Source organism: Aphis gossypii, chromosome 3 (assembly GCF_020184175.1).
Source record: "Aphis gossypii isolate Hap1 chromosome 3, ASM2018417v2, whole genome shotgun sequence".
Taxonomy (NCBI): domain Eukaryota; kingdom Metazoa; phylum Arthropoda; class Insecta; order Hemiptera; family Aphididae; genus Aphis; species Aphis gossypii.
In genome coordinates, this window is record NC_065532.1 from 47,885,047 (window position 1) to 47,910,704 (window position 25,658).

Below are 25,658 nucleotides of genomic sequence, written 5' to 3' on the forward strand. Positions count from 1 at the left end.
TCCCTGTGAGGTACGTCGTAAATGTATAGGTACCTATATTATTATTGTTACAAATAATAATAGTTAATTTCGGACTAAGAGCAGGTGGTTATTTTAATGTGCGATTGTACATTGTGAATATTGAGTATTGACGTATAATAACGGTTACTAATGATGTACACATTTAATGTCTCGCATGGTATAATAATATGTCGTTCGATTTGTCGATAAATCAATATAATATATTAATGTTTGAGTGTTTGACACTAGTACACTACCTATTTATAATGTGTATAATGTATATTGTATAATAATAGTCAGTATACTCTACTCACAGGACTATCTGTAGTATTTTATAGTATTTGAGTATACTCAATGGTGATAATCTAAGAGTCTATACTGATTTTAAAGTTGATTTTATTTTCAATTACACAACAGTTTGTGTATGACTTAGTTGTCACAGTTAAAACATTATACATTGGTAGTAGATACCAGAGGTATCTAATGATTTTAGATCAGCCTACTTATGTTGTATACTTATATATGCATACATATTACATATAATATAAATATATATCATAATAATACTATAAAATTATGCAATTAAATACTAAAATTTCGACGAATTTATACGCACTCACCTCATAAAATATAAAATGTGTCCATTATCCAGTTACATATTCACTAACTTTTCGACTCATAATAATACTCGGAGATAACGATAAGTTTTTATTTTTGTATAAATGTGGTACTTACATAATATTATAAATTTATAACTATTGCATTTTTAAGTTTTACATCGTCGATGTTTTCAGTGTACCTACTAAATTAAACGATTGGTAAAAATGCGCGTATTATCTCGCCTATCATAATAAAATTATATTTTCTATATATTATAACTACGATGTGCATATTATATTATTATAACACGCGTATCTAATTTCACTTATGCAAATCAACATAGAAACCTGCGTTAAATTCATAAAATCCAGATCAGAGCGCGCGTGTCGTCGGGGATACATACACGCGCTCATATAATAGACCCAACGTACAAATTCGATTAAATTTCGAAAACGAGTTTATCGATATACGCGCATACATACACTATATTATATGCGTTTAATGGATCGAAAACACGCCATGCGTGTGCATGTTAATTTAAGATGTTATTCTACGTGTATCTTTACTTATTACTTACTCGAACAGCTCGCGTTCGGACCGAAAATAGCTTATAATATATATTTTTTTAAATATACCTATTATTTGTTTTTTCTTTTCTTTACAAACGACCCAATAATTATATTATTGCGATTCGCGACTATATTATAATGTTATATATACTTACACATATATTTAGGTATATTTATTACATTATATATACCTACTATTATATCTAATATGCAATCTAACGGCGAGCGCGAGCGTCCATTATATTATGTATATAAATTATATTTATTATAAATTTTAATATTAAATTATAGGTAGTATATTATATTATATTGTAGGTATAATATTATATTGAGCCGGTTACGTGTATTATTTTTTACATATTCGATTATTACTTATTTATCTATATTCTATACTCGACTAATGCCACTTTCCAAGGGTGATTTCTGAATTTCTGATGATTCTGATATATTTTCGATTGAATTTCAAATCAACCAATTTGTTTGAAAACTATCATCTTTCAATCGATAAAACCTATATTATGTTTTCATTTTTGAATTTTGATGGATTTTTTTCATAAAACATTATGCATTAAACCGTTTTAAACTTGTTATGGTTGTCAATTTGTAAAATATTGAAGTTTTTGATAAATTCCTTCCAAAACATCGTGACTGCTGCAGTTATGAGTAATTCTATACATTTGTTACAAATTACAATACTTATATTTATGACGTTTTTCTATTTACAATACCTATAATTATGGTGAATTGTATATGGACCTAACTAGGGTGAATATTATGCGAAGGAGTTTGTACCACCCTCTCGAGTCTGCCCGATATTACAATAACGGATACGAAAATAACAGTAAAACTTAAAGGCTGTCAATTTTTTAAACGAATCAATATGAGATGATACAGAACATTAAATTTATTTTGTACCATGGACAAATATTATATAGTTTATGTTTTGTACGTGCGTTATATTATGCTATTTACTACTATAGCTGCATACAATATAACCACATAATATTCCTGCTACCAGCTTATAAAATTTATTTACGATATAGATATAATAGATATAGTGTTGATTTTTTATTTAATTTTGAATCAATTTTTCGCAGGATCGGCTAGCCGGACATGGTACAGTCGCATCGATCGGCAGTGGTGGGGGAGGTGGTAGCGGCGGCGGAGGTGGTGGCGGTGGTGGAGGAGGAGGTGGCGGAGGCTCGTCACCGTTTAGCCCGCACCACCATCATCACCATCACCACCACCGGAACACGACGCCCACCAACGCCGGTTCCAACATGGGACACCACCAGGACTTCCAGCCGCCGTACTTCCCGCCGCCGTTCCCGCCGGCCCACCATCACCATCAGCCGTCCGCTGGCAACGCGTCTTCGCCGTCCGCCATGGACTACATCAACGACCCGTACTCGCAGACGCTCAACAGCCTGCACCAAAGCGCTCAGGCCGCCGCGGCCGCGCACCACTACAATCAGTTGACCGTGGCCGCGGTGTCCGTCGGCCAGCGGCACGACGCCCTCCGTCGGTCGGACTCGGACTCCATACACGTAGTGAGTGAAATTTCTAGTTATGACTTCGTTACCTAACTATCGGTATGGTATAAGATCGATCCATACACGCATAATATGTAACATTATATCCGGGGGAATTGGACAAATCCTCGCAAAAATATAGTAGTCTCTATAGGTATACAGGATACATGATGGATGCATAATTATAAGTGGCAGTTGGTAAAAATAAGTAATAAAGAATGCAAAAATGAAATATTTAAAAATTAAAATGCAAATTTTACATTGGGATATAGTATTATAGCTTATAGATACAGTAGGTACACTCATAAACCGTTAATTTTTCTTCTACCATTCTCAGTTTTTTACTGGTTTTAGGAAGAACAAAAGTATTGTTTGGCCCCTATTTGTGTATTATAGTGGCAGGCAATCACATCTAAATTCCACCTATGTGTTGTTGTACTAGTAAGCTACAATGCTACTGTAGTGTATACATGGAGGAGGGTAATATACAATATGTTTCAATTCATACCACCCTCATTTAAATGAGTTTGCTGTACATAAAAAAATACAAAATATTACCTTGTCAAACTTATGTTTGATGGTTTTTGTAAATAGTTTCATGTAGACTGCAATTTTGAAACGATTCTGAGGAAAATTAAAATCTATAACGACTACATTTCATACAAAGTTATATCTAGTATAATAGCAGACATAATCTCTATAAGTATTTGTTGCGTAATTACGAAATTATATTTAAAATTTGCATGAATTTTATTGCATCTTAAGACTTAAACTCCTTATATATATATATATATTATACTCTAAACTATATTTTATCATGTTCACGCCATTTTTATGATTAAATTATGTATGTATTCAAATTTTATGTCAAATATATGCCGGATTCCATCGCCGCGATGACCGAATCTTAACGAATTATTTCGACTGTATGTAGAATAACATTTATAATATTATATAGATACCTACCATGAGCAAATATAATATAATTTCGGTCAGCTTACAGTCCATTCCTTAATTATTTTTATCATTATTAGCATTTATATACATTATTATAACTTATACAACGATGGGTTTTCGTAATTGAGCTTGTATAATTTATTCATTTATACCATAATAATACGTACACCTAATAAACAACTACAAGTAAGGGGGTAACAAATAATAACATAGTTGCGACCCTGAACAGGACACTTGCAAGTTTCTACGATATTTGTTTATCTGAGAGAGAGGACCGCTACTATACATTCGGACCAAATCCGGCCCACGCGGAAAATCGCTCTATGAATCCATCGTTGTCTTAGCATTTGATCTCAAACTATAGTATAAACCCACCCGCCTTATTATTTAATGGTCGAACACACATTTTAGTGATGCATATAATATGATAAAATATCGGACTAACGTTTACACATTTTTTTATTGCTATCGCGTACACTTGAATCGATTAATCACACGAGCCATTTGAAACAGACAACTCGAGACAATCGTGGGTCGCGCGCGTTTATATCGGAAACGTGACCGATCGCATAAAAAAATCGATTTGCGAGTGACCCTCGCCCCTTGCGGTGTGATTGTAATTGTTATTCACGAGCGAGCTGGTATTGCCAAGTTTGCATATCACAGTACGATGTTGTCTCGTCGACAGAAATTCGGTTACGGAACTCGATGATAATAATATTATTATTGTTATATTTTTTTATTATTGTCACGATCTGGTTTACATGTATTATAGACTTTGTACATAATATTATATAAGACGTATGCCGTGCATCTACTCGTAGCACAATAACCCCTACCATGACCCTTAGTGGAAATGGATTAATTGTTCACATAATAGTACAACACCGTGATTTTCGAATTATCATCAAACGTCCGAGCGCGGCGGGCGCGTATATATAATACATATTACATATATATACTAAGATAAAATAATACGGGTTGATCATACGTATAATCATAGGGAGTGAAATTTAAAAGATCTAAATTTCTTGAACGTCTACTTACTATTCTCCCCACACTTTTTACCGGTGATTTTTTGAGTTTATTATTCCCGAGTTAATTTCAACTCCTGAAATAGCTGAATCACCATCCCTCAACTAAGAAACTGAAGCAATTGTCTATGGTCACGAATATATTATGATCACACGCTGTAAACTTTAAATGGTTCATAGAAATATCGTAGTAAATAATGATATGGTGAGACCGTGAAATGGCGTGAATACCTGTAGAGATGATGTAGATCTCACTGATTAGCGTTTTGTGCTATATTGTATATTAGATATATTATGGAGGTCAACCAATAATTCCGCTGAACCTACATATATTGATTTTTCATCATCGCAAAAAAATTCATTATCCAGATTCATATTTTTGATGTTTTTTATAAAAAATATGTTATTTAATAAATTTTAATTTAAAATTAATTTTATAGTTAAAAAAATATTTTTCGATATTCGATGTTTTTATAATAATAACTCATAATGCCAAATGTTTGTAAAAATATTTTTCTCTATAGTATCTATGTGATATTAAATTAATACATAGGTCATTGAACTTCAAAAGGTACACATTCTAAAAATAAAAGCGTCTTTCCAAAACTATATACAATATATTATAATATTTAGTAAGTAGCTATAATATATTCTTAGATAATTCATTAAATATCATATTATTATCGTAAATTTTCCTAATTTTTTTTTTTTTATTTAAATGCCCTGGAGCTTTAATATTAAAACGACCCAAAAGTCTTTATAAGTAGGTTTTACAATCGTATATATTTTACATATTATAGATATAAATTATTTATACTTTACACGTTGATGGAATAACTTCCAATGAAGTAGCTCCTGCCTTAATCCATATAATCTTAAACTATGTCATATGGTTTCATATGCTTAAGACGTCTGGTGTCCTTGGAGTTATCTAATAACTGGAAGTGCCAATGAATTGATGTAATGATCTTGCCTCTTCTCATGTTTGCGAGCAAACTTTTGAATTTCGTCTGCTATTATAGGCAGCATCACTTTGGATTGCGTTGTTTCTTTCGAATCTGTAGGCTGCAGTGATTGTCCGAAAAGCGATGTTTTGATAGCATTGAAAATCTTCCTAATTAGAAACATTTAACTTATCAAAAAACCAGCGTTAGGTGCTATTATATTACCAATCGTCAATCACACGTATATAATCTGCACGTATAGCTTGAATATAAATACATGCAATATGCACCAGTTATAGTTATTACCCATGTACACAGTACACAACATTAACTGCAGCGCGTAACTCACGAGCGCGTCACACGTTGCGCGGGATAAATTTCATATTATAATATATTATTATATATCGGCACCATGAGCTCGCGTGCATATCTCTCACGCCAAATGACTTATACAATATGTGTCTCTGCCGCAAAAACTAGCGGAGACAAGAAATGGAAAATGATATTATTATATTATATTATTGCGCGTACATCAGTTTTTATTTCGCATATTATATGTAATATCGTACATTATAATAATATAGGAGGTGTATATAGTTATATTAAAATATATTATATAAATATCAACCTGTTCGCTATTTGCACGCGCGTGCAGTAATGTCAACATTATGTCTCGTTCCTCGTATATAAATTTTATTTTGCATATTTGTGTATAATATATGTATTTATATACGCGAGTTTAACAATAATTATTATATACACACAATCAAGTATTCTGTCTTCAATTTATTTTTTTATATCCCATTATAATATTATTATATTATACATTTTTTTCGTCCGTGTTACCATATTACTGTTATTATACTTGTACGACTCGCGCGCTCCGGTAGTACCGCCGTGTGTGCTCGCCTATATAATATTATAATATAATATATTATGTAACTTGTACGCCCGTTAAATGACTCTAACACGCCATCCCTTGACCACGCCCCGAAATCGTATATTATTACTAAATAATAATAATAAAATTATAATATCTTTTATGCCTAAGAAATAAATTTTATTATCTTTTCGTTTACACATATATCTCAGCATATGTGAGAGTCTTGTCACTGAAGAAACGTGACCTAGCCGGCCCCCGCGATAGTGGCTTTGACCCATAAAGAGCCTGAAAAAAGCCGTTTAACGAGGAACAAAATCTTACTTATACACTTACTTGCTACCTATAATTATGTATCTGTGTATCTGTATTATTTCTGAATGTGGGTACGAATTGACATAAGTTTTTTGTTTATAAGATATTATATACTATATACTATATAGCATATAGGCTCCAATGTTAATAAGCAATGCGTGCATGGTAAATACTTAAAGATGCATACCCCATATGATCAAACTATTTATTTTGATATTTATTTAAATTCTGATTTTAAGAAATTTTAAGAACACTTAGATAAATATCACAATTTCAAATACAAAAGTTTTTGTTACATGTGTAAAATTAAAATGTTCAGGTGTTGAAATAAAAAATTCAAACCAGTATAAGCTTTGTACTAAGTAAAATATATTCATTTTATTAATATGTGTATTGAACAAATGATTTAGAATCAATAGTTATATTAAAAAAAAATAATTTGACAAAAATAACTAATAATTATTATCCATTTTATGCATTAAAATGTTGTAAGCGTTATATTACTTAAAAAGTATCTTGTAAATTATCATATTGCATTTATTTCAAAAACAATTTTAGTATATATTTTTTGAAACAAATTCAATTGTATATAGTTGCACATTCATCATAAATGGGATCGCAGGGAGGTTGGAATTTACCACGTAGGTTATAATACTTCAGCCGTAGTTATATACATCATAACTCATAAATATGTATGTATACAATTAATTGTATGAAGTATAGTTTAAGAATTACGACATTGGTGGCGTGAAAACTACGTCTTGCACTTCATGAGTATATAATATAGGTGTACCGTACTAGGCACGACGAAACGGGTCAAGTTTTTATAACGCTGCCTGGTCACCATACAACATCATAATAATATATAATTATAATTCATAAGGGGTGTCTTACTGTGAAATTGTGTTTATCGATAACTGTATGTCTATAATCATAATTTTTGAAATATGATTTTGTATAATCAGATAATAAGTATTATAAGACTGTATTGTATTATCTCTATATAGTATTTATAGGTTTATGTATGAATTAAAAACAAAAATAATGAGAAATTGTATTTTTATAATGTTTTTTAGTTAAATATGTTTACATCAGTTTTTGTCAATTATACAGATATTTTTAATTATTTTAAAAATAGTATTGTTTAGTTAAATAATTGTCGGTGATATTAAGCCTATAGTAAAGTAAATAGTTCATATAAAGTTAAAATTATACTTAGAGATAAATTTATAACACCGATTTATCAAATCTAATATATAAATAGTTAAAGAATAAAATTAAAATTATTATTGGTTAATAACTCAAAGTCAGATTGTCAATAATTTACATTTAGATCGACATAGTACCTACTTTATGAGTATTCACAAACAATATAATAGTAATATGATAGTACTTATAGTAAAATAATAAATATCTAAGTACTGAGTTATAGGTAATTAAATGTCGAAATCGAGAACTTTAAAGTAATATGTAGTATGTAGTATGTAGGTACATTGTACATTTTTATTTGTTTGGATTTAATTAATATATTTCATAAGAATTGATAACATTTATGACGTCAAACTTATCACGCATATTATTTTAGCCTACAGCGGTGTATGCTTTAACCCTAGCCCTTACTGTTTAGGTTAGGTTAGGTTAGGTTATGGGTTAAGTGTGACTGAATGTATAATTTATAAGTATATTATAACACCACATATTATATCAGCGTACGATAAAAGTTACGTACATTTAAGTGTTATTTATTTATTTTTTTACATTAGCATAGATACACGAATATTTTTATCACCTCACCCAAGATAAGTTTAACGTAAAAAATTTAAAAGTGCTTACATTTACCTATGAACAAGTTTTATCCTGAATTCAAACATATTTACGAGTACCGAATCAGCAGTATTACTAAAACATATTTTATAGACACGGGGTTGTATAATGCTCACTGATTAACCACTTTATTGTAAATTATAATATTTCATTATAATATGAACTGCTTTTATGACTAGTTTGGTTTTTGAATGTAAATTTACTCCCAATTTTTCCACTAGTATGGAATTGATTTCCACATATATTTTTTGTTAGTTCAAGTTAAGCCCATCAGTCTATAATCGTTTTACAGAAGACACCATATAGAGGTCGGCTAATTAGTTCTCTAAAAAATGTGTATTCTTATTTGTATGCACTGTTTATAACTAGTAAAAAAACACAGCTTTCGTTTTAATAAATATACTTCATCACGCCGTTAATGAATTTATTTTATCGTTGTGTATCATATGCCGTGCACGATTCAACAGATTCGAATCAAACTTCGAACACATTAACATAATACTCAATTTAAACGTATAATTTAATAAAAAGTAACCTAGACTAAATTCTATATTATTACTTATACTCTATTTTTCACGCCAAAATAATAAACCATCGTCCAACAAATTCGCTAACAATTTTGCTGCTATTATTGTTACTTATTTCGCAAATGCGCATAGGAAGGCATATATTTGTAATGAATATAATATCACCGACATAAAGAAATGGCGTAACACTAATTACTAATAGGCAATAGTCAATAGGTATAGTTTATTATTATTTTTTTTTTTTTATACATTATCAAAAAACATTGTGCACGTGGACAGATCCGCTGTTGACGTACTAGAGTATGTATATATTTGTATCATTATTATTACCTCCGCGACTGACTACCGTTTATAATATATTACATTATTATCACGGGCGCGCGTTCTTGTCGACGAGGGCGGCGACGAGCGGTAGTCCGACGGCCGAGACTACGCGTTTATTATTATTATACCTGCACGGTTTTACGGACAGGATTTAATTAAAACAGGCGCGCGCGCAAGAATATATTTCTATATATATAATATATTAGAAAAGCAGTGCGCGTGAAATCGTCCAAAGTATTTTTTTGTTTTTACCTCTACCGCGCAGAGAGAAAGAGAGAGAGAGAGAGAGAGAGAGAGAGAGAGAGACTTAGTGAGTGCATGTGTAGGTATAATTAATATATGGGTACATACGCATTCGATCGTCCGACTCTGTTAATGGGGCCCGAGGAAATCGATTCGACCACTCTCGTCGTGAAAAGTGGGCGTCGCATGAGACGTGCTTCTGCGCTGGTGGTGTCCGACGTTTTATTTTTTTAATTACCCGTCGTCTTTGGAATTTTCGTCAATGAACAAATATTTTGTTGCCAAAAGTTCATTTGTCCATCAGCAAAAATATAGTTTATAATATAATACATATATAGACATTATAGTATTATAATTTACTATAGTCTATGTCTATAGGTACCTAACTATTTCTATATTTTTCCTAGTTTTTTTAGGAGTCCAATTCAATAATTCATAGAGAATTTTAGATACCATATTATCTTTAAATATTTAGAATTTCCATTACAACATTTGAAGAGCACTTTTTTGCGGAGAATGAAAAATCTATTTTTTTTTTAATTGCTAATTACTTTACCTGAATTGTATTTTGCGAAAGATTTATTTAATGTCCAAAAATATACTATTTTAAAATAAACATTGAGTTAGCATGATTTGAATTATCACACAGTATGTAAAAAAAAAAAATAGAAAAAGGCTGGTAATTTTATAAATTGACTTTCTACTATATGAAAAAAAAAATTTATATATAATAAAAAATTATGTTTTATCTTTTAAAAAAATATGCGATAAATATTTTCGAAATTAAAATCTAGTGATTGCGAAACATATTTGTATCGAATCTGCAGATTTTAAACATGCACTTTCCTGACAAATACCTATGTAAATGTATAAAGTTCCGAGCCTCGTTCATGATATGTTATGTATATTAAATAATATGTGTATATACAATATTTTACATGTACAGCACCCTTCGAGTGGATTATAATGTATACATATTATAATAATAACTAGGGTGGCGACGGTGGCGGATTTCTACGTCCAGAATTCCGACGTACGTGGAATTCCAAGCGTTTTAATTATGCCAGCTCAAGTCAAAAATCGACGAGGGTATAAAGACGATTATTATTAGTATGTCGGCGCTATCGTAACGCGCGTATCTACATACATATTATCATTATTATTATTAATATTTTATATAATCGGGATGTAATTATATAACAATATACAAGAATGGCCGAGACTGAGATTTTGGAATGTCGACAAATTCGAATTTTTATGAGATGTTTTAATAAAATTTCCGTCTCGAGAAAAGACCGAGAAACGCGCTATTGTAAAATATATTTTGTTATCGTTGTGATATCGTATTAATTATATTTCGTTAATAATATACTATGGACTATTATGTATATTGTGTATGTAGTATATACATCCATACGCCGAACCATCTTGATCTTGGTAAAGCGAGTACCATTAACTTCATCGTCTCCGTCGTTATCGAAAAACCTTTATATATAATATATATAACACAATATACTATGATATACGTATACATTATTCTATAGAAATTCTTGAGCTTTTAAAACTTTATCCGATAATATTTAATAACGGCAACGACTGTAACAAGGGCGGCGGTGGTTGTGTGTAAAAAATTATTATTTAACATTGCATAAAGACGACCGTTCGACGATGGAGGTGTATAAAGAAATAATGTTCAAAAACATCAAAGAATGCAATTTATAGTAGGGTCCAATTTATAGAAGGGTCAAGACCTCAGGACCTAAAAACATACCCACGCACACATCCATTATTATTCACTATTTTTTTTTTTTCAAGATATGTATAATGTAATCTAATAATTTAATTACCTTATATTTAATTTAATTAATTAATTTAAAAAATATAAGTAAAACTAATAGAATCTGTAATAAGATATCAAATCTTTGTCATTTGATGTCAAAAGGTGTACAGATCTATATTCTATATGCTATATCTTATGATGTCTACAACATAAAATACTAAAATAAACACGACAATTCTACACTAATACTAATATGTATATTTATTTGTAAGATATTGAAAAATATTAATTAATTATTCTACAATATATTTAAAATAAAATTAGCATAAACTTATTCAAAATATAATGAAACGTACACATCTATTGACATTTTTCCGATTTAAAAACTACATAAAAAAATTTATTTAAATTAAAGTTCATTCTTTACGGCTATAACTCAATTATAATAAAAATGCGATATCTTTGATTAAGTAATATTCATATTATTTTTTATTTGTCAAAAAATGTATAGTATAGTCCTTCTTCAGGAATATTTTTATATTGTATACCTACGTATAATATATTAATCTTCGGATTATAATGATACTATTTTCAAACGTCATTATAAACTGTTTAGTGTTTATATAATATTAATTGAATCTAGTTTTGTAAATAAACTCCTTCCACGTAACTTTTGCGTATAATATAATAAAACTTATATAGAGAGCCAAAGCAATTCTCTCGTAATATAATATACCTATTGGTATAAAATCGGTCGTGTCACGATAATCGTAAAATTACGCGTGTTATCCGACTTGACACATTTTTTATCGCTCAATAAATACCGCCTTCGATTTCATTCTCTCTATCCCTCTCACACTCTCTCTCTCTTTTGATTTTTATCTATATATCATAATATTATATTTCTTTACCGGGTGCATATGCAGATGATAAACGACTATATAAAAGCGTTCATAAATATATATGTATATTTTATTATTATTATTATATGGTTTGATCTACTTTTATAGTTTAAAAAACTGGTCCAGAAAAATTCACACATTAAAACGCCGCCGCACTATACGATTTTTTTGTTGTTGCACATAATATAATATAATATAATATAATATAATAATAGTACGTGCATAAAAAAAATTGTGAATTTTTCTCAGAAATCGTATACGTAATAAAGCAGTAAACAGGGGAGGTAAATAGCAAAAAAAAAATCGATTTCATTATATATATTGTATTATAGGTACTCGTTTCGAATACGAAACCGTTATAATAAACGTTATACAGTGGTACACCATATGTATCGATCGCCTTGACAGAATAATAATAATAAAAACAATGTTAACTCGCACGCACACAGACACAGAAATATACGGTGATTATAATATATTGTTAACACACACGAGATCACAAGTACAGGACCCAGACGAGTCTCTTGTATACGGTGAGGAGAAAAAGTAAATATAAATCAATATCGCCAAAAAAAAAAAACTTTCTCGGCCGACCGAGATCGACGAGGTTGCCGCCGCGCTTGGTGTGCAACAGTTTCCGACGGGTGCCCTTCCGTCACGTATACGGAATGTAGTCGTATAATATTATTATATATATAAGCGTAGTACGGCCGCTGCTGCAACCGATCGGACGTCGTTTAAGTATAATAATAATATAATACCTATACATCGACCGATTTGGGCTTGGTATAAACGGGACCGGATCTGCGCCGTCCGCACTAATAACAATAATTATTATCATCGATGATACGCATACGATGACGACGACGCACATACAAAACAGTGTGCGGATTTTTTTTCGACTACACATATCTTATGCGCGTGGTGACTTTGCCGAGTATAATATATATCTAGGTTACGCAGACATATCGAGTGCGTATTCCTTAACGAGAGAGTATGTATACTGTATAGTCGTATAGATACCTATATAACATATACACACGCGGTGTGCGTTTATCGAAAACCTCTCCCATATCTGGTTACGAGACCCGTAATTATAACCGACCAAAAAATCGAAATAAATAAATAAATAAACCGCTCATTTCGATGTCTAAGCTGGTATTATAACGTATACCTAGTATTATTGTATACCGCGTGACGATTAATCAAATTCGAACGATCGTCGGCAATACTCAATACTGTCTTTTGTATCTCTCTCACTCTCTCTCTCTCCATCAGTAAAATCGTTAATCCTAACGCGCTTTACGACCATACAAACGTGATAAATAATTATTATTATTTTGTTTTCTTCGTCATGTTCGATATCATACTGCCGCGTCTATATACTTTATGTGTGCATATTTCTGCAGTTTGTGACGTAAACGACAATATAATATGATATATAAAAGAGAAAATCTCGCATTTGTGGTACGATATTTGCTGTTCGATTTTAATTATTATTTTATTTATTGAACGATAATAAACCGTTTGTTAACGTTAATGTATATAATTGTATTCGAATGGCGCATTACTATCATGTTTTTACTCTCACGAACTCGTAAAGTGACATAATAACGGATTCAACTGCGCGTAATATTGTAATAAACATTTGTCTAGATTGAAAATAACTCTAGAAACTCGCATAATGTATCATGGTCGATAATATGATATCGAGTATTCGAGTGTGTTGGGTAGTAATTTATATGTCATAATATACGCATATTTTAATAAATTGTTCACGCTAGTCATATAGAGTATAGACCGACGCCGACGATGATATGACCACACACACACCGCACGTCATAATTTATAGCGAAGTCTACGATGATATAAAAACTAAAACAATTTTTTCTCGATAATGTGAATACCTAGCGGAAATATGAACAAAATCATCGAAAGTGTTAATAAACTGATGGTATTGGCCATTGGGAATCATTCAGATATTCCAAAAATTTCTGTTTAAATGAATCATCTGTAGATTTTTGAATGTAGAATTTTTCATTTATCTGCACATAAAAATATATCGCCATATAGGTATTATACTTATACATATTTATATTAAATAATATAATTTATATACTATTTTCATATGATACCATACAATTTCTTATGGGAATTACAAGTTAATATATTAAAACAATTTTTTCTAAGATATCAATCAAGTTATACCTTTTTTGGTATCACTATCATATTATGATTATATGCATACAGTGTATGGTATATTATAATTGATAACTATTGTGCGTACAATACACTTAATTTTAAGTATCTCAAACTCAATAAAATTACAATTATCTACTCAAAACTTGATAGTTAGGTAAAATAAACTTATAGCTAGCATACAATAGTATGACGTTTGAATTATATATTACAATATTAAACTATATAGATTATACGAGTACTTATTTTTAAGCAAATGCAAAGTCGGTGGTATTTATATTGTAACATAATATAGTATAATATAATAATATTATATACTGTCAGATATATAAAAATACTATAACCATTTCATTAAAAAACACAATATTATATATTATGACGATATAATAACGTAATTTTTGTTATTGTTCCATAGGGAAACATGCACCCGTCTTTCCCGTATGAGAGCGGCCGTTCCCGGGGAGGCGAGTATGGTTCTGGCGTCGGCGGAGTTCGAGGCCGTGGCGACGTGCTCGTTCAATCGCACCCAGGCCTGGAAGACTCGCTGGTTCTACACAACGCCCTGTCCAGCGTGGTAGAAGAAGCTCAGGTAAGTCATCGTATTCCAATCGATTGATTATTATTTTTATCATGATTTATCACCACCATATTTGTACCATTATAATTATAATATAAAGCGTACCTGAAGTATATTGTTCTGATATTACATACGAGGACTGCAGCAACGTTGCGCTGCGGGTGTCCGAAGACACGCCTTATATCGACCGGGAGAGGGTTGAACCGGTCGTGTTAGTTGATTACCGGTTGCTTTTAATAAGTATATAACGCGTTATAACTGGTAAGTCCCTTCAGTAGAGGGTGAAAATATTCTGCTCGCTGTTTTTGGTATTATCCGACTCGTGTAAGAAACTGCAATTAGTCGTAATACTTACAACTTCATCTATTTACCTAATATAATAATAACTACGGTATGTATATGCAAGCTGTGATAACGACGCATACTTCTATACGACGTACCCAGAGTATATTACAGTCGAATCTCGATAACCTAAAGATAAAACCTGATAAAAAGTCACTTACTAAAATTGAGTAATATAAGCTGTTGCCCATAAGCTCAAAATACGGCCCAAATGCAACCCAAAAGCTCAAAAATAAATAAAATAAAATAATAAAAACAAAAGTTTTTATTTGGTACTAGAAATTTTCATAATTTTTGGAGTCATTACAATGTTATAGGTATATTTATAAGCGTAATTTCGTCATCAGTTAATATTCTACTAATTAAAACATTACCATAGATTATAGTAAATTCTTAAAATATAGTTTACTGAACGATATTAAATTTAATAGCAGCATGTCACAATCCTACAAGTATGTTCACTGTCATTGTTTTTTAAACATATTATATCCTCATTAGACTGATGTGTCCAAATATAATATAATGTATAGGTACTTCGACTTAACTATTTATCATGATTTCATCTCTGAGTTAACAAGACTAATAATATGTTGAGTATAAAATTCGAATATATGTAATCAAGTTTTTCGAATTTTCAGCTATATAATAATAAACCTATAACGTATGTACCGTGTGTAATAGATGATACCCAGAAAATGATTGATGATATTATTCGAAATACGCGCGTTGATCCAACGATGATCTGACGATTTTTAATTACACAAACAAAAAGCACCGCCGACGATCATTGCAACAGTACCGTGCGCGCAGGAATTTTCACCGCAAATGATACTGCCGCCGCAGTAGATTGTGCGTTGTACAGGCTCGAACGTCGAAATATATATATATATATATATCTATTTGATTTGATTTGGAAACAAGGTGAAGATAGTAGCTAAATTTATTTTTTTTAAAATGCTAATAGTATTTAACAACATACTTATGTTACAAATCTATCTCTCGTCAATATTATATTTATAAAACATTTATGTAGTGTTTAGTTATTCCGGGGAAATGATTAGAACCACTCTTAAACCCTTTTCCTATTATATTTCTATCTAGGTAAACCTTCTATTATTTAAAAAATCCCGATGATTGAATAGCGTTGTTGCTGAAGTTCTATATAATATTTTTGTACGGCGTGATGGCATCGATGAGATAAATTGTCCGCACGCCAATAACGGATGTACCGAGTTTGTATTTATAAATATTATAATTATTATAATTAAATGCGCATTCTATAATATTATACGATGTCTAAGACGGTGTTTATAGTCAAATAGAGTTTATTCTAGAAAAAACTTTTTATCTAATTAATTATAGGTACTTTATAAAATACGATTTCTGATATTTATTAAAATATTTTATATCAATTTTATTATACGAAGTAGTAATTTTCGGTTTCGTGATTTTTGAAAATCTGAGATGGCCCCAATGTAAACGTTCATTGATATTAACATTTTAAAAACTAAATTATAATTATCTCCGACAAGTATTTAAAATTTCAAATAAACAGGTATTTATATTTTGTTTTAAATTTTTAGTCTGAGAAATCACGTCCAAAAACCGCGGACACTCAATACAATATACCTACAGCACAAAAATACTATATAGCTAATTACTGTGAATAGTACCTATACAAAATTCACGTATTCGATCACATGTATAAAAGCAGTAGTAGCTACTTATAGCTATATTATGTGCTACGGCTATCGTAGCTCTCTTCGATATTTAAATGAACATGTATATGTACACGATATCAATTATTATTATTGGCACATAGGCCGGCCACAGCTATATGTACACACAAGGATCTCTATATATATACTTTCTGATAGGTTTTACCGATCCAGACACTCCTACCGCAGGAGAACCACCGCCGTTGTAAGCGCGTTATTTTAATACATACTGCCCAACTGCCCCGTATATATTATATTCTTGAACACATATAGAATATAATATATATTATGATATGTTATACGGTAGACATGACAAGTGTAGTAGTGGTAGCATATAATGCTATATTATACATCAACCCATGTAGGTATGTGTGACGCGGCGTGTGTCGGCGACTACAGCTCCCGAGATACGGCCGCGTTTTAATTTTTTTTTAATCGGGTGCGCCCATAACTCGTTACGTCCCCGAAATAATATTTAAAAAAAATTAGATAATATATTATTATGTATATATCGTTTGCGCGCATACACATGATAAAATATAATAAATCCGAAACGCGCGTTTTCGTTTTTTAAGTGGCCTTTCGCGTTCGATTTATCTTCGGCCGAGATTAATAGTAATTATTATTATCGAAAATATAATAATATTGTAACGTATACATGGTACATCATGTAATAAAAATATTACATTATACGTGTACGCACTCTGCCACGTTACTTCTATATACTCGTTCAGATGCGAAGACGATTCTTTACGTTATATTATTACGTACGAGTATATACGATAATATTATATTATCATGACGACGACGTATCTATATACGAGTAGGTATAATAATCGTAATAATATAATCTCGTGCGCGCGCCTTTTTTAATAATAATGATACTAGACAGTACGATCGTCGTTATAATAATAATAATAATATTATTACTATTTTATATACGACCGCAATCAAGCAGTAGCTCGTTCTCTACAATATCACGATATTACAGGTACGCGTAATATGGGTACTTATACATGGTATATATTATATATGTAATCCTGTGATTTTACTATAGTTTTATTATATTATGGCTGATTATTTATTTTTTTCCCCCGCAGGAACACAATGTGGACGACAGCAGTTCGTTTATGAACGACTTGCCACTACTAAAACGTAAGTACCTTCGTACGTTTAAAATGACTAATATTATAATATATAATTAATGTGATTTATACATGTGTGTGTATAGAAAAAAATAATTGTATATTGTGTATAATAATATATAAACGATTGACGTCGAAATATTACTAAATTCTCGGATAAAACATAAAGGTATGTTCGAATGGCACACGCGCAAATAATTGGCCTTATACCGGTTACCAGTTCGATGCGCGTGTGTCTAACACTTCGAACAGTTATTTGTAGAGACGTGGGCTCGTCTGTGGTCCTGTCCGACTGAATTTTCGTAATTTCTTTATGAGATTTAATTATGTTTCTCATTTAAATTATTTATCATCATCCTGTAAATCTCAAATATAATGATTAATTTCTTGATGGAACTCGAATTACTTGCGTGCACCCGCTGATATACACGGTACGCTGAAATAGTTTGACGTTTTCATGGAAATTCGTCGTTCCCTATATGCTTAGGTACCAATGACAACCGCGACCAGTCTCGCTGATTGGCCGACTAGCGGGGCCAATAAAATGGAAAAGTTCGACATCCCGCTGATGACGAAATGTCGAGGGTCCTTTTGCCCCCCGGGCTCGGGTTCCCAGGTGCTTTATCCCGGCAAGCAGTCGTCGCCCCCTTTCCAATTTTCAAGCCTAATAAACCCATTCGAATAATTATTTCATTAAGCACCAGTGCGTGTGCCGCATGCAATCGTATTTTTATAATATATATATACACTTATTTATTTAATTTTATCACGCGTGATTTTCTCGTTCCGGTTCAACGGTTAGGTACTTTTACATTATTTATTTTATGCAGTGAGTCCCGCAACGATCTCCAAGCACACAGACCTTCTACGATCTATAACGGCATGACTTTTATAGTTCACCCTTAACACTGTACGTCCTATGTTTATATAATATGTGTGTATAATTCAATACCCCGGATCGGCGTCATATATGAATGTTGGTTAAAAAAAATAATTTCTGTAAAATAAAAAAATAATACGATGAAAATTTATTCGCCTGCAAATGGAAAAAGGGGTTGCACATCGAACGTGATTTCGTGCTCGTTATTACATTTATGAGTCGATTTTTTCACCCCTCTAATGAGAAGAGACCGTAGTCGTCTGGATTCCTGGGCGATGACTTTGCGGGGGGTGGGGGAGTACATCTCTCCCGTGTCTCTCACTCAATCGCTGTTTCCACGCGCACACACACTACCTATATATATAATATATATACCGACGCCGCAAAATTCCGAATAATCACGTTTGCCGAAAATTCGAAATATTATGAAATATTATTTAATACGATATAAACTGCCGTAACAGTAATGACGCGATGGGAAGTATAGTATGCAAAACAGATTTCGGAGACGTTCGTCATTATATTATTATTATTATTATATACGTTTACGTGTTGTATTCAATATCCCGTGTAGATATATGTGCATAGTGATTATATATAATATACTTCTATATGATTATTGCATATACCACCGTGCGATATTTAATAACAATAATTATTATTAATATAATATAACGATCGTGCGACACTATACAAGCATAATATGCATAATATATATGGCCTGTATATGAATAATATCGTAAATAACGAAAACAGTGTTTCGGTTAGTGTATAATATTGTATTTTTTCTTTCGATTTCCGCTTCCCACCGTGCGTTTCACACCTCTATTGTAAGTATAGCTAAAAGAACACCTATATTATGCGACATTTGACATAGTAGTAAGTGCGCTCGGCGCTCATATTATATAGCTCATATGTGTACACGGCGCGGCGTCGCAGTGTTGTTTTTTTACGTTTTCTAGGGGGCGTCCACCGGGAACGGCCCAGAAAAACACGGCACCCCCTCGATGAGCGGCTCGTATACACGGCTAATTTGGGGTGTGCCACGTATGACTTGACGGGGGGGCGTGTGCGGACATCTGTTGTATTAGTGTTAGCGATTTTTTTTTTATTTTAATTCCCATTGTCGAGGTTGTGAAAAAGCACATACACGCTACACACAATCATTCCGCACCCTCCCGCTAGAACCTGAGACGTTATAATATTATTATTGTATCCGAAGGCGGGTTTTCGTTCGAGTGGACGTATACTCATATTATATTGTGTTTTTTATGTATAATATGTATGTATCGTTCCTATGTGTTCGATTTAGTGGCAGTATATTACCGTTACCTCCGGCTAAAAATATTGACCAAATGTTCATCAAACACTATAATATTTATATTAAATTATGAGTATACTCGCGTACAATTTGGATTTTTTTTAACAATAGTCATTTAAGAACTCGTTCATAGTGGCTTCTTTTTTTTTTTGAGTCAATAATATATTATTTTAATATTAAGTTTAAACTATTTAATATAACGATGTCCAAGAGACTGGTAAAAATTAGGCTTCAATGATTCATTATTTAAAAGTAAAAATAAAATGAAATAAAAAGTATAATAAAAAAAAAATATGTATATAATGGAATGATATATGCTTCAAAATTACTTAAATTTAATTAAATTAAGTACAACAATGATTTAATAAAATAAAATATCTTAAAAGTTCAAATTAAAATATCCAGTACTTTAGACAATTTACATAATTTTGTTTAATTACATTTTTAGATGTAGATATTTGATTATGTTTTGTTTAAGACAATACTCTCTAAGTAGTTATTATCATTTTTTTTTTAGGTATGTCCACTACCCCATCGGACGTGTTTTGCAGCGTACCCGGACGCCTTTCGTTGCTCAGCTCTACGTCAAAGTACAAAGTAACCGTCGGTGAAGTTCAACGCAGGTTGTCACCTCCAGAATGTCTGAACGCCTCTTTATTGGGTGGTGTGCTTAGAAGGTAAATATTATATTATTTTCTATCCAAATAAAAAATCTCTACGGTGTTCGTTTTTATCGTATATTATTATTTTAACTATTCTGATTGAAATGCGGCTGCGAATAAAGCGTGACCGAACAATCAAAGTAAACTACTGCATTAATATGTGTATAAGTGTGTGTGTACCTATATGTGTGCGAGTTTAAAAAAAAGTGAAAACGGCCACAAGTTGTCTTACAAATTGGATACACCAATATTGGTGTGTAGCCAAAACATACGGAAGATCACCGTGACAAAAAGTTAATTCTGCAATTCAGCAGAAACATTGCGACTATGTCTACAATGATGTCGAACAACTAATTTTATTTAACCGTTAAAAATGACCACGAGAGATAATCAATTACAATTATAAATGTGGCGATAAATAAAAAATAAATAAGCTGAAAATTTAATTGTATTCAAATTTACGAGCGCAGTGACCTCTAGTCGAATGAAGGGATTATATTATTCGTCACGTGTATATCTATATATTATAATATATTATTATGCAGTGTTTGTGTGTATATAATGCTGCGTGTAGGACATTTAACAAGTGCAAATCGGTAATACTCGGTTCAGCCACTAGTAGGTTGTTTCTCCCATATTTAATGTCCGTTTTATTTTTATTATTATATTAATATAATATAAACGAGGTATAGTATGTAAACCTACCTATTTTTCTTTATTTTTATTATTATTATTAAACGCAATAAATTCTTTAAGATCATCGTTTAATTTACTGTCGGCTTTAAAAAAGCAAAAAATTCCAAACGATCAGCCAGTGATGGTAAGCGAGGAGCTTTCTATATACATAATAATATTATATAGGTAAAGGTACCTACGCGGGCGTGAGTTGCAGCGTATCGCGCGACGGTCAGTGAACACCTGTTGTGTGTGCATATATAGTATAATATATAGTTATAAGCACTTAAAAACATGCACGATCGGATACACCCTAAAAAAGTCACTTAACGCGTTTTTATGTCCAGTAAAATATATACGCGTTTCGTCAATCGTAAAGTCCTTTATTTCAGCGTTTTTACGACGCTCGTTGTTGTCGAGGGTTTTAATCATTTTACGCCTATACACGACACGACACTTATTATAATATATTATAATATACACGGATAATATAATAATATTATTATATATAGATACAATAATTTTGTAGTCTTTGCGTGTATAAAATACACGATATCGTTGTCCTTTAATTACGACGAAGCTTGTCGACTTGTCGTAATAAAAACAATAATAATAATTTGTACTAAAACTAGAAGCATCAGTAGCGAAGATGAGTCACGTACACTTTTATTATTTTCGTTGGCGACATCCAAAACTATGACTGAATTATTTTTTTAGACCGAAAGCTGCAGATTGGGAGAACTATTTTATGTTTTAGGGGGAGACAAATTTCTTTAGTGTCCAATTTTACGGAAATTTGTTGATCACAATGGTATTGCAGTACATGCAATATAAGAATTGCGCGATGGGTGACGTTTGCAGGTTTATACACGATTATTTAAATTTGTGTATAATATGATATATTATAATCATGACTATTACGTTAAAATAATACATTTGTTTCGGACTATTTTCAGAGCGAAATCCAAAAACGGTGGAAGGCTATTGCGCGAAAAACTTGAAAAAATCGGTCTAAACCTGCCGGCCGGCCGAAGAAAGGCTGCAAACGTAACGCTGCTCACATCGCTCGTCGAAGGTATGTAACCTGATTTATATAATATTATTATATCAAATATTATTTTCCTTTACACAATTAACACTTCATGCAATACATGCGCTCGATATTCCGAACTAGTCTATATTTTCCAGTCGCGTTCGTGCGTAAATTATATATATGTATATAACATACATCATGCATGCTAAATATGCGTTATCTTGTTCATCTATGAATTTAATATATATAGCCTATAGATAAAAACTTTGGTTAAATACGAAATGATACGTAAAAATAGTGGCCAATCGACGAAATGGAACGATTCAACAGAAATCAGAAACGTCCATATTATATAGTATATAATATATATATATATATATATATATATATAGTATATAATATATATATATATACATTAATATATTATTTTAAAATGTTTTGAAAACTTATATATTTTGTTGTCGTTGTCGTTCGATGACCCACATCGATATAACCGTCACGAGAACCTTCGAAAGGATTGCGGCGGCGACGACTTCATATAATATGCGTTTGTCGTGTTAAGGACGTCTTCCCTCTTGCGATAAATCTCTCGGTACCGTATATTGTGTGTGACGTCATGCGGCCCACTGTCACTCTGAAATGTCGGCCTAGGGGCCAGGACGGAAACGTATATATAATTACATGTTGGCATAGGTTATATATTTATACTATACAGGTATTTGCTGCAAAGTGTTCATTGATGTAAGGGAGAATTCCTACATTTTTTCAACTTTCGTCAAATGTGTGTATTTTATATCAGTCGTATCGATCCTGACGTAGGTATTATTGAATAGTTAAAGTTTAATTTCCATTTCGTATTTAAATCGTTGAAAATAAAAAGTATAGCCACTCAGAGAAATGCATTATACAAATTTAATACATATGTAAGGATTGGTTTCCATATTACATTGTTTCAGTTTAAGAGAGAGCTACGTGAACACAATATGTATAGTAAATAACGTATAGGTAACAGCAGTACATTTTTCCAACCCAATTTTAAAATTTGTCTGAAACTCAAAATTTATATAATACAAAGACGAATGTTTTATAGAGATTGTTCTGGTATATACGTAGGTACCCTAACTTAAAAATGATATTTAACTATAGGTACTAAGGTGTTATTTTAATAACATATGTTATAATATTATAAACTTTTGATATATTTATCATATGGGGAATAACCCATCTAAGATTTACAAGAAACACGAAAGTACATTTTCCCTACTATATTATAATGGCTGCAGCATTCTAATTTATATACTTTTCATAATAGTTCAAAATCATAGTATTACAAAAATATTAATTAGAATAATAATTAATTTAATATAATATTTTAATAATAATAAGGACAAACGCAGCAACTTAACACCCTGTTTATACCGATTTCCGATTATATAGTCGCAATATCCGGATATTTCAAGTATTTCATTCATCAACGCGTACCAATACTTATCTAAAATATTATACGTGAATATACTAACCGCAAGACGTGTGCGCAAAACGAAGAAACAGGCCAAAAACGTGCTTCACTTGTGTTGCGCGAAATTAACGTTTGCGGTCGACAGCGGCAGCGTCGAGCTATGCACAATTATATTGTAGCCATATATTATAAAAAATATACATGTATTGTAAATCTTAGATGCGGACAACGTTGTTCATTTTTCCCGCATCCGGAATTTCGCAGTTCGGAAACAGAGTTATAATACATTATAAACTGCAGACTGTGGTGATGTATTATACGACGCCACTCGCGCCAAATAATCTAAAAGAAAAACCTACTATAGCGAAAACCTTTAACATTATAATACCTAATCCTCATCGCCCATCGGAGCTCAATGCAAAATATTTCATTCGACCGCCAAATGTACATGTACGCAAATATCTATAATATGTATGACAGAAACCCTATATACGTATTATTATAAAGTAATTACGTGTAGCTGCTGTAGTTGGCCCAAATTCTTTCATTTTATAGACACATGCATATTAAACACATGTATACTACAGCTATAAACCTAAAATAAGTTCCTTTTGGAAACTTTAAAGTTTTAGTAAAAGTTCTTCTCCATCATATTATTATATAGATATATGACGCATACAGTATTATTATAGTATAGCCTGAAAAGCTACAAATAACGGCGTTGTTTTATAAGGATTATTTTCAACAGATTTTCGCACAGGATCATAAAAAACATTTTTTTTTCGTCTTTCTTTCTTGGCGTTTAATAAACCGAAACGATACAGTCTCTAAAATTCAGAATTTTCTTTTTTGACAATGAAAGCAATCAAAATTCAACTCATCAACTGTCAACTGCTATACCTAGACCTGTGGTATTACCTGCAAGATGACTTCGATTGTTATCAAAACGATCGCTAGAGCACGCCGAACAATCGCGAAATGACAGACCGCGGCCGGTTATCACGAGCAACATCGCATCGCCGATTGACTCGTTGCCGTCGACGCATTCTTCAGAGTGGCAGTGTATGTGTATAATATATATACATATATATACATATTATAATTTATAATATGTCGTGCTTTATATATATCACGTTATATTATTATCATACTCTTCGTATACGTACAAAACCTCCGCGGCGGCCCCTAACGCATAGCTGTGTTCGGACAATCGGAT

The 25,658-nt window shown here is 31.7% G+C and overlaps 1 protein-coding gene across 5 annotated transcripts in view; it reads left to right on the plus strand.

Moving 5' to 3' along the window:
- LOC114120883 (transcription factor AP-2-epsilon) overlaps nucleotides 1-25,658 on the plus strand; it is a 172,754-nt gene that overhangs the window by 131,706 nt on the left and 15,390 nt on the right. For all 5 annotated transcript variants that reach the window (XM_027982960.2, XM_050205059.1, XM_050205060.1 and 2 more), the window contains 5 exons: nucleotides 2,267-2,719; nucleotides 15,046-15,219; nucleotides 18,368-18,422; nucleotides 21,131-21,290; nucleotides 22,907-23,025. In XM_027982960.2, coding sequence (XP_027838761.1) covers nucleotides 2,267-2,719; nucleotides 15,046-15,219; nucleotides 18,368-18,422; nucleotides 21,131-21,290; nucleotides 22,907-23,025 — 961 coding nt within the window. The remainder of the gene's footprint in view (nucleotides 1-2,266; nucleotides 2,720-15,045; nucleotides 15,220-18,367; nucleotides 18,423-21,130; nucleotides 21,291-22,906; nucleotides 23,026-25,658) is intronic.